Source organism: Macaca mulatta, chromosome 5, assembly GCF_049350105.2.
Source record: "Macaca mulatta isolate MMU2019108-1 chromosome 5, T2T-MMU8v2.0, whole genome shotgun sequence".
NCBI lineage: Eukaryota > Metazoa > Chordata > Mammalia > Primates > Cercopithecidae > Macaca > Macaca mulatta.
Window position 1 is genome coordinate 121,791,725 of NC_133410.1, and position 17,424 is coordinate 121,809,148.

The 17,424-nt window shown below is 37.7% G+C and overlaps 1 protein-coding gene across 6 annotated transcripts in view; it reads right to left on the minus strand.

Moving 5' to 3' along the window:
- Positions 1 to 17,424, minus strand: part of ZGRF1 (zinc finger GRF-type containing 1) — an 85,558-nt gene that overhangs the window by 14,048 nt on the left and 54,086 nt on the right. For all 6 annotated transcript variants that reach the window (XM_078002160.1, XM_078002159.1, XM_015139051.3 and 3 more), the window contains 6 exons: positions 9,739 to 9,882; positions 8,978 to 9,092; positions 7,337 to 7,599; positions 4,421 to 4,580; positions 968 to 1,045; positions 619 to 766 (listed from right to left, as the gene is read on the minus strand). In XM_078002160.1, coding sequence (XP_077858286.1) covers positions 619 to 766; positions 968 to 1,045; positions 4,421 to 4,580; positions 7,337 to 7,599; positions 8,978 to 9,092; positions 9,739 to 9,882 — 908 coding nt within the window. The remainder of the gene's footprint in view (positions 1 to 618; positions 767 to 967; positions 1,046 to 4,420; positions 4,581 to 7,336; positions 7,600 to 8,977; positions 9,093 to 9,738; positions 9,883 to 17,424) is intronic.

The window sequence follows — 17,424 nt, forward strand, 5'->3', positions numbered from 1 at the left end:
CCTTTCACAGGAGGAAGCTGCTGATTGATTTCTCTCTTCCAACAGCTGATGCCCAGGCTTCCCTGGATCAAAACTTGATAAAGAAGATGGTGCTACCTGTTACAGCCTAGAATCTTGTGTGCTTAGTCTTGGCTCCCAATACCTGGAAGCTAGTATCTGAGCCTCCTGGATTTTTGGATATATACAAACACTAAAGGTCTTGGCTTTCTTGGAGAGCATGAGCGACAAATTTCATTTGGATATTTTGCTCAGGGTCAGACCCTCTCCATCACTGTTTCTCCTAGAATATAACCAATTTCATTTAACTTGCAAGGAATCTATTCCCACCTCTATACTTTCCTCTTCAAGCCTATAAAAAGAAAGTAAACAGGGAGAAGGAGAAAGGATGACTCAGTCATGGTGAGTTGGATCTATTCACGAATTTGAAGAATGCTTTGAAGCAAACATAAAACATACAATGGGTAGACTATATCCAAGGATCCACATGCATGCACCTCAGTAGAATCTAAACTATCATGGCAGTTTGTTTTATTTAAAGGAAATATTATTTCATCAACAGAAACAAGAGAATCTGAATGGTATACATAAATCAAGAAACAAACTGAAGCTACTTCTTACCTGCTTCAGCAGGGTTCTATTTGTCCCCAGTTTATGCTGCTCAATGCTTTTTCTCACATAGACTCTTTCCGTAGGAGTCAGGTCTTCTTTCATTAGTGCATGTAGTTCTTTTAACTGTTCACTTTCATTTTCTGAGCCAGCATGCAGGCTAAATAATTATATTAAAAACACTCCTCTTTATTTCATTTTTCGTAACATCACAGTAAAGCAAAATACGAATTTTCTAAGTTAACCAAGACAAGATAAGCCTTTCTCCATTCTTCAAAAATCAAATTTAAGGTAAGAGTCATATAAAAGTACCATACTTCCCTCTGACCATTCTGTGACTTCTGGAATTTTGCATTCTTACCTATAAGGTAAAATTGGTTTGGCAATCTTCCTAACACTCCCAACTCTGATAAAGTTTTCAAATCCAAGACTGAGAAGCCTTTAAATAAGAAAACAATATAGATTCTGATTATTTAGGAAACAGAATACAAAATAAAGTTTTATATAATAACTGTGTTATTACAACTAATTTTGTGTAACAGTATATTTTAGTTATAAAATTTAATGTGAAATACCTAAACTCAAAGTAAACGCAATGTAGTTGGTTTTTTAAATATAATGCATTTTCTAGAGAATTAAAAAATATGCATTATTCCATCTTGAAGGCTCATTAAATGTTCATAAAAAGCCAATGTTAGTATTTATCACAAATAAAATTGCCTCTAAAGACACAATATAGAAAGCAATAGCTACCATATACTTAGCACCAAGATTTGTTAGGAAGAGCCTCTTTACGTATGTCACATTGTTTAACACTCACTACAGCTCTAGATGACATCTCCTCTTAGAGATGAGGACACAAGCTCAGAGGTGAGGTATCATGATTCAAACCCAGGCAACTCTGTCTACATCCAAAGGTTATGACTGGTCCTCTACATACATTACCCCTTAGTTAGGGCTTTGTGAGGAATGACCCCTCACCTACACTTTCCTTTTATATCTTACAGCTCTAGCACTATGCTGGGAACACAGCTGGAACTCAGTGAATACTCAACTCTCTAAAACTTCTACCACCTCAAAATGGGAACGTAAAGACCTGGAGAACTAAACTATAGATCTCTAAAAACAATTTTCCAAAATAATTACGAAACAAATTAGTATCAATATATGAATAGATTTCAACTTTCACATTTTTCATAGTCTTCAGCTTGAAGAATAATAGCAACTTAACGGGCTGAAATACTAGCTTACGATTTTTTTTTCAATGCAAGTTTGGTTAAATCTATAATAACAAAGGTGCAGTCTCCTCAAAGTACTATTCACCCCATGCTCTTTCATTTCTTCTCAAGAAACTGTTCTATCCACTACAATAGGAAAACAAGGTCTGTTCAAGCACACAATGAAAAGGTTATTTCAGTGTGAAGAAATGTATGAAACCAGACTATAAGCAGTTGAGGCATAGATCCTAATTAGAGATTCACATTTCTCAGGTCCTTATCAGAGATTTAAGCATTAAAGAATCTCTTTTATAAGTTTCCTGTTAACTTTTAGTATTGAGTACTTACCTTCCCTCCTCATTCTAACTTCTTGTTTTTTTGTTTGTTTGTTTGTTTTTAATATTGTTTTGTTTTCTAACAGTCTACAGTTAAATTTTCATCTTGGGCTAAGCAATCTAAAGTTCCTTCCTGTGTAGTCTCCAGGTAACTCTTCATTATCTTTATTAAAAACAAACAAACAAACACAACGTCCTCAGCCACTCTTTTAAATTGCTTATAAGAGTGTACACTAGAAGAATCTTTCTGAAGGGAAATTTTGAAAAGTATATTTAGAAGCTTAAAAGTTTTCATATCTTTTATTCTAGGCTTAGGATTATTTTCCTAAGGAAAGAATCAGAAATGGATACAGAGTTTTATGTTTAAGGATCTTTGTCATAATATAATTCATACTGGCAAGAATTTGGAAATAATTTACTGATCAAAAATTGCTTAAAGTATGGCATAAGAAAATCATTGAATATAATAGAGTTATAAAAAATTATGTTTTCTAAGATTTTTTTTTTGGGACAGAGTCTCACTTTGTCACCCAGGCTGAAGTGCAGTGGTGTGATCTTGGCACACTGCAACCTCCACCTCCCGGGTTCAAGTGATTCTTGTGCCTCAGCTGCCCGAGTAGCTGGAATTACAGGCATGTCCCACCATTCCCAGCTAATTTTTATATTTTTGGTAGAGATGGGGATTCACCATGTTCGCCAGGCTAGTCTTGAACTCCTGGCCTCAAGTGATCTGCTCACTTCAGCCTCCCAAAGTATTGGGAATACAGGCATGAGCCAACTTTTTAAGTAAAAAAAGCAGGACACAAACAACACATACTATTGAATCTCAAATTTGGAAAACAAAATGTATGAGTGTGTATTTAAAAATCTGTAAATAAATATAATAAAACATCTGTGTAGTCTGCATATGTTCTACCATAAACATTCACTTGTATAATTATGAAAATTAATTTTTAAAATGCCTAGGCTTAGAAATAATGACTGTTTCTCCTAACCAAACTGCCATTTATGTTGAAATTCAGATCATTAAACATTGGAATATTGGTGAAATATTGTAATATTCTTTGCATTTTTAATAAAGTCTTATGCAATCACAAAAATTACCTTCAAAACAGATTATTGTCTTCTTTGCATTCCTCTTATTGAAATAAAAAACATAATATACTTAAATTGTTAAGCCATTTACTATGATGTGTTCATGTAGGCAGATGAACAAGAGACTAATCTATAACTACTGATTCTGGAATTTGATTCTAGCCTACTTCTTTTTATTTATTTATTTATTTATTTATTTATTTTTTTGAGACAGTCTCCCTCTGTCACCCAGGCTGGAGTGCAGTGGTACAGTCTCAGCTCGCTGCAGCCTCTGCCTTCTGAGTTCAAGCAATTCTCCTGCCTCAGTCTCCTGAGTGACTGGGATTACAGGCACCTGGCACCACACCGGGCTGTTTTTTGGTATTTTTAGTAAAGACGGGATTTCACGATGTTGGCCAAGCTGGTGTTGAACTTCTGACATCAAGTGATCTGCCCACGTTGGCCTCCCAAAGTGCTGGGATTACAGGCATGAGCCACCACGCCCAGCCTGATTTTAACCTACTTCTAAGGTAATAGACCCAAGACTCCTAGGTCAGAGACAAAGGACTTTTACTTATGGCACAGGAAGCAGTATAATTATCAACATATCTGCATTGGTTTCCCTTGGCTCCCAAGTCACATGAGGAGACAAACAGCATCCAGGTAGATGCCTGCACATGCCGTGGGTTGAGGAGTAGGGCAAGAACACTGAGGCTGGGGATCCAATATCTTACAACAAGTAATAAGCAAGCCTGCTCTTTGTCCTGGAGGGAGACATTACTTCATCAGTCAAAGTTGCTTATTGCAAACAAAATGTGAGAAATGTTTTGGGTAAGAATGGTCAGGGACTTGTATCCTTGGCATCCCAGCAGGGATGCTCAGGGCTGCTGGCAGACTGCCTCCCCCAACAATACATCTCTAGCCCTACATGTTCTTGGCTGAACTTGAATTTTTGCATGAGTATCACTGTGCCAAAATTTCCAGTTTTGGTTTTTATTTTATCCTACTTACAAACTAATTAGTTAGCCTGTTACTGTTTCACAGATGCTGGCTCCTGGGTCAGAGACAAATGTCTTGCATTCTTGGCATAACCAGCAAGAGTACATGGACACTCAGGGCCCACAGTGGGTTGCCTCTCTCAACAATATCCCAAAACAATAGCTACTTAAATGCACTTGTCATGCCTACCCAAGAAGTACTCTGTCAACAGCCACATTAGTAGAAGAAGAAATTAGAAGTTTCCATGGCCTTGCATTTCCAACGGTGGGAGCTTCACTCTTTTCAAACAGCTGTACAAAGAACAAAATCACCACTGCCAGCAAATAACTCTTTCCTGCTCCAAACACACCTAATTATTTTAAAAGAAGAAGAAAAAATAAAAAGCATAAAATAAATAAATTTCTTTTTTCTTTTCTTTTTTGAGACAGAGTCTCACTCTGTCACCCAGGCTGGAGTGCAATGGCACAATCTCAGCTCACTGTAACCTCCGCCTCCCAGATTCAAGTGATTCTCCTGTCTCATCCTCCCAAGCAGCTGGGATTACCGGCATGCATCACCACACCTGGCTAATTTTTGTATTTTTAGTAGAGCCACGGTTTCACCGTATTGGCAGGCTGGTCTCAAACTCTTGAACTCAAGTGATCCACCTGCCTTGGCCTCCCAAAGTGCTGGAATTACAGGCGTGAGCCTCTGTGCCTGGTCAAACATAAATTTCTATAGGCATAACAAATATTTCATCCATCTCTCCCTCCTCCATTTAATTAATTAATGTGCTCTAAAAACACTGAGTGCTCACTATGTGCAAAGCACAGGGGATAAATAGATAACCAAAATACTTCCACTTTTAATGAGACCATCGCCTACTTAAAATTATAAACAAGTAAAGTAATAATTAGAAATAATATGGTAAGCAATATTATTTTGGATCACAGAAGGAAGAAAATCTATCCCTGCTTTGATGGAGATGTGAGTACTTCCTAAAATTAAGAAGTAGAACTAAGACTTCCAGAATAAGATATCCAGACTGCTTAGAGAAAGGGCCATTCCAGGCAGAGCCATGACAAAGCATGCAGTTGTTAAAGTAACTTTTCTATATAACCTCTACCAAATAGGTAAGAGATGAGGCTGATAAGGTAGGCACGGGAGCTAGTAAGGTAAATCACAAAAGCTCTGTTTGCTATAGCTAAACAAAGTTTGAATCTTACCTCAGAGTCCAGCAGATGTCATCTAAAGATTTTCAGCAATGGTTGTTTTTTTTGTTTTGTTTTGTTTTGTTTTGTTTGAGACAGGGTCTGGCTCTGTTGCCCAGGCTGGAGTGCAGTGGTGCAATCTTGACTCACTGCGACCTCTGCCTTCCAGGTTCAAGCCATCCTCCCACCACAACCTCCCAAGTAGCTGGGACTACACGTTCATGCCTCCATGTCCAGCTAATTTTTAAATGTTTTTGTAGAAACAGGGTTTTGCCATGTTGCCCAGGCTGATCTTGAACTCCTGAGCTTAAGCGAGCTACCCTCCTTGACCTCCCAAAGTGCTGGGATTACAGGTGTGAGGCCAAGCAATGAGTTTGACTTAATCAGATTGTGTTTTAAAAAAACAACTTGAATGAAAATATGAAGTAAGGCACAACTAATGGTAGATCAATTAGAAAGTTTGTGAGATAATTACAACAATAATAAATGTTAACTTTACTGAGCGCCTCCCACGTGCCAAGCACTGTTCTAAGCCCTTTACATATGTTAACTCATTTAATCCTCCAACCCTATGAGGTGAATGCTATTATGATCTCCATTTTGCAGAGTAGGAAATTAAAGATTAAGAGATATATAACCTGCCCAAAATCATACAGCTAACAAATGATAGAGTCAGAATGTAAATTCAGGATTCTAACTCTAGAGTCCACACTCTTACCCACTAGGCTATATGGAGGTATGATGAAGGCTTTGATTGAGGGGATACAAGTAAACTGGAGAAGAGATACTCAATATGAAAGACAGATAGAATCTAGAAGGAACACATCTTAGTGACTAAGCTGATGGCAGGAGATGAATAGTGACAGAATAAGAGGAGGATTAAGAGAGAGTCACTTAATCTTGAGAGAATAATCTAGGATGACTCTCAGGTTTGATTTGGTCAACAGGGTGGATATGATATAATTCCTCAAAATAGGACAAAAAAAGTAGGATTAGCTTTGGTGTAGAGGTCTATGAGAGAAAATGTGCTACTGAGGCAACAGAATCCAGATAGAACTATTTACTGTAAGTAGGAGGAAGTAAATCGCCTTTGCTATGACAGAACCAAGCAGTAAGAACAGCTCCAAAATTAGGTAAATTGGAGAAGGAAGGCAGGACATTGAAAGCAGTTTCTGTTATGACCTCCATTTCCTCTTTTAGAGGCAAGATCAAGAGAAAGGGCAAGAATGAGGTTATGAGAAGAATTAAGGTTTGTAATCACTGATATAAAGGATAGAAGAGTGAGCTGACTAGGAATAAACAAAAGGTTTTGCTAATCAAGTTAAGTTTACTATAGGACAGCAACATGTAAACATCTAAATCAAATCTGGTTATTTTGACCATAAGCTAATAATGCTACTCATTTATCAGATACACTAATAAGTCTCCTTTTTTAGGGTAGTCAGTTCTGTTCTCATCTAACAGTTTACCAAAGTGGGTACAGGTTAAAAAGTCTGCTTAGAGTTATTCTTGAACCTCATTTGACTAGAAAATTATAAAGGAGCAGACTGAGTCACAAAAGCTTACAGATAGAAAACAATTAGGCTGGGTGCGGTGGCTCAAGCCTGTAATCCCAGCACTTTGGGAGGCCGAGACGGGTGGATCACGAGGTCAGGAGATCAAGACCATCCTGGCTAACACGGTGAAACCCCATCCCTACTAAAAAATACAAAAAACTAGCTGGGCGAGGTGGCGGGCGCCTGTAGTCCCAGCTACTCGGGAGGCTGAGGCAGGAGAATGGCGTAAACCCAGGAGGTGGAGCTTGCGGTGAGCTGAGATCCGGCCACTGCACTCCAGCCTGGGCGACAGAGCGAGACTCCATTTCAAAAAAAAAAGAAAGAAAACAATTACAATTATTTTATTTCTTGCTTCTTACCATGTATGATAGTGATAGGGAGGGTATGAGCTTGCAGTTCCTTCAGTTCTTCAATACTTTCATGTGATGCCATCATTTGAGCTATTTGAATTAGAGCTGTAGCTTGATCTTTGTTTAACTTGTATACCCGAATCAACTCACTAGCTAACTTCAATGTTGCTCCTAGGCTGAGTAGTTCAAATTTTGTGTTGACGTTTGTGAAGGCTGGTGGCATAAATTTTCTATTACTGACTCTTTTGTTACTAACTATAGTTGGCGAAGACCTAATAAAAATGAAGCAAATAAACAATTTTTAAAAATAGAGACATTTGAAAAAGATGAGTAGAACAATTCATAACTTAGCCATCACTTTGTAAGCATTACAGAGAACAGTTTTTTATGGAAACAAACAGTAAGTGGATATATACTGTAAATGGATACATACTCCAATATTGAGGAGGGTAGAAGAGAACTAACATTTGTTGAATACTTACTACGTGCTGACACTTTGCTGAGCATTTTACATATTACTTGATGAAATCTTCACAACACTAGGAAGTAGTTAATTAGTTAATTATCCCAAATACAGATACAAGAATATTGAATTTTTCCCCCCAATACCACACCACAAATAAGTGGTGGACTGACTTTAAAACCCATGCTCTATTATACAAACCTGACTTAGATAATTAATCTAGCCCTCATTTCAGGTAAAACTACATCACATGAATTGGTCTTAATTCTATTTCTATGAAAATTCATTTCAAATTGGATAAATAACGTAATTAAATCATAAGGATATTTATTTTACCTAGGACTTCATTATAGTGAGAAAAATAAAACATCACAGATAGATAATAATATTCCAAATTGAAAACTGGACTTTTCCTATCATTTTTAATGCATTTAATGTAATATCACTTCCATTTTTTTAAAAAAGGGACATGGTGCTTGAGAAATTGAAAATGAGATATGGCTATATCGAGAATAAAATCAGTAGTAATATACACACTGGATTCAAGCTGTAAAATGATTCCTTTAAATGTTAAATAATTTGTGATATAAAAATACAGATAATAAAAAATAAAATAAATACCAAAATGATCCTTAAATTATCTCCTGACAAAGTGAAAAAATTTACAGTAACATTTATTAGCTCAAACCTTAATAAATAGATGAAAAATACTGCATATTTCCTTTTCTCTCTCTTTCTTTTTTGAGATAGAGTTTCACTCTTGTTGCTCAGGCTGGGGTGCAATGGTGCGATCTTGGCTCACCACAACCTCCACCTCCCAGGTTCAAGCAATTCTCCTGCCTCAGCCTCCTGAGTAGCTGGGATTACAGGCATGAGCCAGTATGCCCAGCTAATTTTGTATTTTTAGTAGAGATAGGGTTTCTCCATGTTGGTCAGGCTGGTCTCAAACTCCTGACCTCAGGTGATCTGCCCACCTCGGCCTCCCAAAGTGCTGGGATTACAGGCATGAGCCACTGTGCCCCGTCCCTTTTCTCTTTTTAACTACTGACAGAGAGTAATGTTGTAGTCTGAAAAATAATTACAATTTTATTGGCAACATTTATATAATGTACTTTTATTGAATTTTCATCTTTACTTCTGGTTACCATTTTTTAATACCAATGACTCAAAGGTAAAAATTGACTTACATTGTTAACAGGTACTGTGTTAGAGGTAGAGTAGCTGGATTAAAGTAGTCCTGAATGTTTTTCAAAGTAGTCAGTTCTGTGCTAGCATTACAAACTAATAACGCATGGACAATCACTGTACAGAGGATACAAAAAATAAACATTCGACGTAAATAAAATGGCCCATAAAAACTCTGTGTTAAATGTTCACGTAACTCAGAGTTTGGCTACTGAATTAAGCACATGACATAAAACAAACCCTTAAACACACACACACAGATCCCAAACTTATATTCATTAAATTACTATGCTATCTGCTCATTCATTTTATAATGGGTACCCATAAATTGCATAATTTAAATCATATTTGGACTTCCATATATCAACAAATGAACAAGAACACCTGTTTTGAGTTAGTACATTGTAGCACAACTTCACAGCCAGCAGTTTCCTTTAATCAACATATCATTTGTGCCATACAGTAGTATTTGTATAATTTTTAAACACTTTCTTGCTTTTTTTCCTCAATTACTTCATAGAAATGTATGGAAAACAGAAAATCAGAACAATCTAATTAGAAAATTAGAACAAAACAATCCCCCACATACCATTCTTCCTCACAGAAATATCTATATATTCAACTTTCATACACATTTTCAGGAACACACTGTACACAATAGTAGAAACTAGAGTTGGGTGCTTTTTATTGGCTTTAATCAAACAGTGCATCTTGTCTATCATTCTTTTCAAATATAAACTAAAATGAACATAGTAATACTCACTGTTAGTGGGCCAGTTGGAAGGGAAATAGCCTTTCAAAGGCAGTATTTCTATCTCATTGATAGACGATGGTCCAAAGAAAGCACTACATGCAATAAAAGTATCCAGCTCAAAGTCTAGGGTTTTTGAAACCACCCAAAGATCATCTGAAAAGACAAACTTTTTTTTTTTAATTATACTTTAAGTTCTAGGGTACATGTGCACAACGTGCATGTTTGTTACATATGTATACATGAGCCATGTTGGTGTGAAGACAAACATTTTTAAACACTACACAGACACATACAGAATGGTTCTATATTTTTAAAAATTATATATATTTGCACATGTGTGTACATACATCTATAGTACACATATACGTACACATGATGAGAAGTAAAGCTCTGGAAAGATATTCATCAACTATCAACCTAAAGGTTGGGAGTGCTCCTGAACAAAAGAACCAACATCAGATTCTGCAATTAATACAGTACCTCTTGAATCACACAGAAAAAGACTAAAGAGATGGCAGAATTACAGGGTGAGGAAGAAGCAGGGCAGAGACATCACATGGGAAGATGAGTTTGCTACAATGGAAATCCCTAGGTTTTGCATGAACCCACAGAACTCCTAAGAAGGCAGGACATGGGCTAGCCCATAAGACTATTGTATTAGTCTGTTCAGGCTGCTATAACAAAATATCTTAAATTAGTAATTCACAAATAGCAGAAATTTATTTCTCATAGCAGTTCTGGAAGCTAAAAAGTCCAAGATCAAGGTGCCAGTAGAGCACCAGTGAATAACCAGTGAAGGCTCACTCTCACTGGTGCAAAGGGGCCAAGGTACTCCCTTTAACCTCTCTTATAAGGTCACTAATCCCATGCAGGACTAAGTTATGCAGTGCCCACATGACTTAATCATCTCCCAAAGGTCCCAGCTCTTAATACACTGGCAATCAAATTTCAAAATATGTATTTGGTGGGGGGAGTGGAGGGCGGGGGGACACATTTAGACCACAGCAACCACTTAACACACTACAAAAAAAGTAATATTGGACTCAGTTCAGGCTGAGAAAACCAACTGCCAGGGCATCAGCAATTGGAATAGTGCCAAAGATCAGATCAATAAGGATATAAGCAGTTCTAGCAAGCTGAGAAATAATCACAAAAAAGCAATATACTATCCCATTTTCACTAACAAGCCTCTTTCAGGAAAGCGGACCTTCCTCCTCTCTAGCAACTACTTAGTAATTAGCATGTGTATCTTGTGATATTAAAAGTAGGCACAGGGAGGAATAGGGTTTTTAGAAATGAGAAAGGTGTGGAAGCCCTGAAAGAGAGACTAAACTGGGCAGCGACTAAGATTTCAATACCCAAATGAGTCTGAAATTTATTGGACAAAATCTATCAAATTGGATTCATCTTAAACTTTCCCTGCTGCAAATAGGAATGAGAGATTCCAGTGAAGAAAATAAACTAAAGAGAACCTTAAGACTGAATATATCTAGTAATTATTTAATCATATGCATTTCAAAATGGTAACCTATAAGGAATGAAAATGAAAGGTATTAAAGTAAGACTTTCACTTTTAACTGTATATATTTCTTTATACCTTGATTTTTCATTGTATCTATTTATGTATTACTTGTTAATTTTTTTCTTTTTTTCCTCAAATGCTGGTTTGGAGATTTTTAATTTTTAAAAAATGATCTCAAACGTTTAATTTCTAAAAATCCAACCACTTCATGAATGTCTTCTATGTGATATACATTTAAAAAATAAAAACATACATAATGTTCCTGCACAAAAGTTTCCTTCAAAGGTCACATTATAAATTCTTTTTACTTACTAAATTAATAACATAATTCAAAACATGCAAAACAATGCTCAAAAAAACTTTTGAATTAAAAATAAAGACATAGGAGATTCCTGATTCTGGTGTCATCTAAGATGCTGAATTAGTATGATTGTTGGCTTCCTTTCTGTGGGGAACAGAGAGAGAAGTGGAGAAAACCATGGAAAATCTCAAGTTGGAGGGCCTGTTTTGAACCGGGGTTTGTGTACCTGAAGTGATTTTGGCCAAGTGCAGAAGGCCTGTAGAGGAGGAGGGGATCAAAGAGGGTGAGGAACCTCCTGGGGTTCTGTTCTTGCTTCCCATCCCATCTTCTTCCCCATCCCCAATTGTACTGGGACACATAGGGCCTACCTATCCATAAGGCAATTTATACTTCTGGTCCAGAAATCCTCTGGAGGAAAAAAAAAAAAAAAATCAGGGCGGCAATGCAAGCCCTATGCCATAAAGTGTGGAGAAAAACAGATGGTAACTCACTGATCACAGGCAGTCTCTACTTCACCTTCAAACCCCTAGGGCTAAAGAATTTTACAATCTAAGAAATGATACATCTTAATGTTGCATTTTCCTTTTATTTTATTTTATTTTATTTTTTTTTTTTTTTTATTTTTTTTTTTTGAGACGGAGTCTCGCTCTGTCGCCCAGGCTGGAGTGCAGTGGCCAGATCTCAGCTCACTGCAAGCTCCGCCTCCCGGGTTCACGCCATTCTCCTGCCTCAGCCTCCCGAGTAGCTGGGACCACAGGCGCCGCCACCTCGCCCGGCTAATTTTTTGTGTTTTTAGTAGAGACGGGGTTTCGCCGTGTTAGCCAGGATGGTCTCGATCTCCTGACCTTGTGATCCGCCCGTCTCGGCCTCCCAAAGTGCTGGGATTACAGGCTTGAGCCACCGCACCCGGCGGATTTTCCTTTTAATCAGAGGTTTTAGATTTCACTTTAGGGATCATTCTGTGGGTAACTGTGGTTTTCTAGTGCCTGGGGCTCTCCACCCCATAGCTCAGTTACACCCTCAACTCCCTGAGCTCCTTCGAGCTGACCAGACTGGAATGGGCCTTCCCCAACATGTACTGCCAGAAAGAAAAGCTGATACCGCCAGGGGAAAATGAGTTCACAGGCCAAAATATTAAGACATTCAAGGAACACAAAGACTTAAAAAAAAAAAAAAAAGAGGTAAAGGAAGATAGTAACAATGTAAAATAATAACAGCTGAGTGCAATGGCACACAACTGTAGTCCTAGCTACTTGGGAGGCTGAGATGACAGAATTGCTTGAGCCCCAGAGTTTGAGACCAGCCTAGGCAAAACAGTGAGAACTCATCTCAATAAATACATATGTACATACATACAGGAAAACAGGCCAGGCACAATGGCTCACGCCTACAATCCCAACACTTTAGGAGGCTGAGTCACGGGGATCACTTAAGCCCAAGAGTTCGAGATGTGCCAGGACAACATAGCAAGACCCCATCACTACAAAAAAATTAAAACATTAGCTGGGTATAGTGGCTTGAACCTATAGTCCCAGCTACTCAGATGGCTGAGGTGGGAGGATCACTAGGGCCTAAGAGGTCAATGCTGCAGTGAGCCATGATTGCTCTACTCCAGCCTGGGTGACAGAATGAGACCCTGTCTCAAAAATTAAACAAAACAAACAAACAAAAAAACAAAAAACAGGAAAAAGAAACGAACACAAATATTAGGTTGGAAAAATATAATTGATAAATAGCAGGATGAATACATTTGAGGAATCAATAGCCAATTCAGATAATCATATTGATGATATTTCCCAGAAGGAAGAAAGGACAAAAATTCAGGAAATATAAAGGAAAAACTAAGAGATTTGGAAGACAGATTCAGAAGTGCTAACATTTAAATAATAAAAGATCTAGAAAAGAGGGAAAGAATAAAGAGATAAAAAAGAAAGATTATTTGAAGAAATAATTAAGATTCATTTCCCAGAAGTATAAAAAAAGATAATGAACTTTAGATTTAAAAGGTCCATAATGTGCCCAAAAGGAGAAATCAGGAAAAACCCAGTTAGACACTGTGTAGAGAAATACAAGACTATCAAAGTAATTGAGAAAATTCTAAAACTCCCAGCCAGAAAGAGCACATAACACATAAAGAAATAAGAATCAGAGTGCCAGCCAGGCGTGGTGGCTCACACTTGTAATCTTAGCACTTTGGGAGGCCGAGGTGGGTGGATCACCTGAGGTTAGGAGTTTGAGACCAGCCTGGCCAACATGGTGAAACACTGTCTCTACTAAAAATAAAAAAAAAAATTAGCTAGGTATAGTGGTAGACACCTGTAATCCCAGCTACTTGGGAGGCTGAGGCAGGAGAACCACTTGAACCCAGGAGGTGGAGGTTGCAGTGAGCCCAGATTGCACCACTGCACTCCAGCCTGGGTAACGAGAGTGAAACTCTGTCTTAAAAAAAAAAAAAGCCAGGCACAGTGGCTCATGCCTATAATCCCAGCACTTTGGGAGGCCAAGGCGGGCGGATTACAAGATCAAGAGATGGAGACCATCCTGGCCAAAATGGTGAAACCCCATCTCTACTAAAAATACAAAAGTTAGCTGCATGTGGTGGCGTGTGCCTGTAGTCCGTTAATCGTGAGGCTGAGGCAAGAGAATCACCTCATCATTCAGGAGGCGGAGGTTGCAGTGAGCCGAGATCACACCACTGCACTCTAGCCTGGCAACAGAGCAAGACTACGTCTCAAAAAAAAAAAAAAAGCAAATCACAGTGCCATCAGACTTTTCAACAATAACGAATACAAGATGATAACTAAGTATATTAAATGTTGGATTAAAATATTTGAAAGTGCCGTTTTTGTAGGTTGAAAGCATTAAAGGAAAAGAACTTAGAACCTAAAATTTTATATGTAGCCAAATTATCATCCAAAAAAGATAGAAAATAGATGTATGCTAACCCAGTGTTTCAAGATTTAGACTAGAACTACTCAAAGCAGGCTGTCCTGAACAGTTACTGGTCTGTAACAAGAAGCTTGTGCTAGAATATAATTCAACAAATCAACATAATGCTTCCTTCATTCAGAAAGCTTGCTACAAATAAAACAAAATACAGCTAAACTAAACAGCATGCTAATGATATAGGTGATCTACATTCTGGAGCTGCTCCTCAGCTCTCTTTGGGAACCAGTAAGTTTGTGGACCAGAATCAGCCTACAGACTCTACCTTGAGTAGCACTAGTCTAGATTTTGTCAACTGGGGGCAGGAGGGGGAAGAGTAAGGAAACGGATCAGGGGAAGAACCAAGGGATGTGGGTGTTTTCTAAGTATCTGTTTTATTGGGAGCAGGGATAAGATTTAAATATCGATTTATTTTTTAAAAATAAGAAATGAGGCCAGGCGCGGTGGCTCAAGCCTGTAATCCCAGCACTTTGGGAGGCCGAGACGGGCGGATCACGAGGTCACAAGTGTAGATCACTTAGTAGATCAAGACCATCCTGGCTAATACGGTGAAACCCTGTCTCTACTAAAATATACAAAAAACTAACCGGGCGAGGTGGCGGGCGCTTGTAGTCCCAGCTACTCGGGAGGCTGAGCCAGGAGAATCGCGTGAACCCGGGAGGCGGAGCTTGCAGTGAGCTGAGATCCAGCCACTGTACTCCAGCCTGGGCGACAGAGCAAGACTCTGTCTCAAAAAAATAATAATAAGAAGAAGAAATGATTTTAAAAAGCATAGTAAAATTAGAATAAACAAAAATAATTTAAGATTAAAGAAACATATCCAGGTATCAATTATTATAATAAAGTCAACTATTGGTCTTATTCTATTTACAAGTCACATCTTTAAAATTGAGACATATGCTGTTTATAAGGAACACCTGTAATATAAGAACAAAGATTAAAAAATGAAAAAAGACTTATGAAACTAATACTAGTCAAAATAAACTTAGCATACCTATATTAACAGACTTTTAAGAAAAAATTATTAGAGAAGGAGAGGATCATCTCTACATAATATGTTTACCCCGAGGTTAATAATAATTTAAAATATATATGTACCAAATAAAATAGCCCTAACATATAAGATGCAAAATGTAATAAATAGCAGGGAGAGAGTGCACCACAAATTTTCAACTCATCTCCCTTAATTACTTAGACAACTGCCACAAAAAGTTGGCAAGACTATATAGAAGATCTGGACAAGACAATTAATAAGCTTGATCTGACCATTAAAGAGTTCTGTATTCAACAATTAGAGAAAATGCATTTCTCTTGTACTATGCCATTAAAAACAGCCTTAAAAATATCGCTCCTCAGTCTTTTGGCTAGGATCAAGTGTACAAAAACCTTAGTAGGCCAGCTGCGGTGGTTCACGCTTGTAATCCCAACACTTTGGGAGGCTGAAGCGGGCAGATTACTTGAGGCTAGGAGTTTGAGACTAGCCTGGCCAACATGGTGAAAACCTGTCTCTACTAAAACTAAAAAAATGTAGTGGGTGTTGTGGTGGGTGCCTGTAATCCCAGCTACTTGGGAGGCTGAGACAGGAGAATTGCTTGAACCTGGGAGACGGAGGTTGCAGTGAGCTGAGATCGTGCCACTGTACTCCATCCTGGGCAACAGAGCAAGACTTGTCTCAAACATACATACATACATACATACATATATAAATTTAATAAATTTTAAAGAATAATATAAAAATAAAAATGTCTACCTATTACATATTTAAGTCAGAAGTTAATAAAAAGTTAAACTAGAAATTCCCTACATTTTTGAATATTAAAACAAATGCTAAATGACTCACAGGTTAAAAAAGAAATCATAATGGGAAATTTAAAACAAACTGAATTATAATGAAAAAAATACTTCAGCAAAAATAGAGTGGTAGGCCAGGCGCGGAGGCTCACATCTGTAAACTCAACACTTTGGGAGCCTAGGCAGGCAGATCACTTGAGGTGAGGAGTTCAAGACCAGCCTGACCAACATGGTGAAACCCTATCTCTACTAAAAATACAAAAAGTTAGCTGGGTGTGGTGGTGGGTGCCTATAGTCCCGGTACGGGAGTATGGGAAGCTGAGGCAGAAGATTTGCTTGAACCCAGGAGGTGGAGGTTGCAGTGAGCCACGATTGTACCACTGCACTCAGCCTGGGCAACAGAGCCAGACTACATTTCAAAAAAAAAAAAAAAAAAAATAGAGTGGTACTTTAAGGAAAACTTACAGCCCTAATAAGTGTATTAGAGAAGAGAAAAGCCTCAAAATTAGCTAAGTATCAACTTAAGATGTGTAAAAAAGAAGAGGATACTATCCTAAACAAAATAGAAGAAATCATAAAAATTAGAGAGGAAGCCAACAACAACAATAAAAATGAAACAAAAATACATTGCTGATCTTCTGATCAATAAAACCAAGTCAGTTCTTCGAAAAAAATAACAAAATAAGACAAACCTCAGGCAAGACTGGTCAGAAGAACAAAAACACAAATAATACAGTGGTATCAGAGAATATGAATAAATTTAAGATAAAAATATTCAAAACTTCCACAGGGAAATTTGCAAAACTTTATTATAAGATGTCACAAAAAAATTTAAATAAACAGAGAGATATAGCAAGTACATGGTATTAAACCTTAATTTTTTTTTTTTTTTTTTTTGAGACAAGGTCTCACTATGTTGCCCAGGCTGGTCTCCAAACTCCTGAGTTCAAGCTATCCTCCTGTCTTGGCCTCCCAAAGTGTTGGGATTTCAGGTGTGAGCCACCATACTCAGCTCTAAATCTTGGTATTTTAAAGATGGCATCCCTTCTCAACTTTATAGGTACAATTCCAATCAAGATCCCAACAAGTTTTTCATGAAACGTGATAAGATGATTCTAAAATATATATGAAAGAG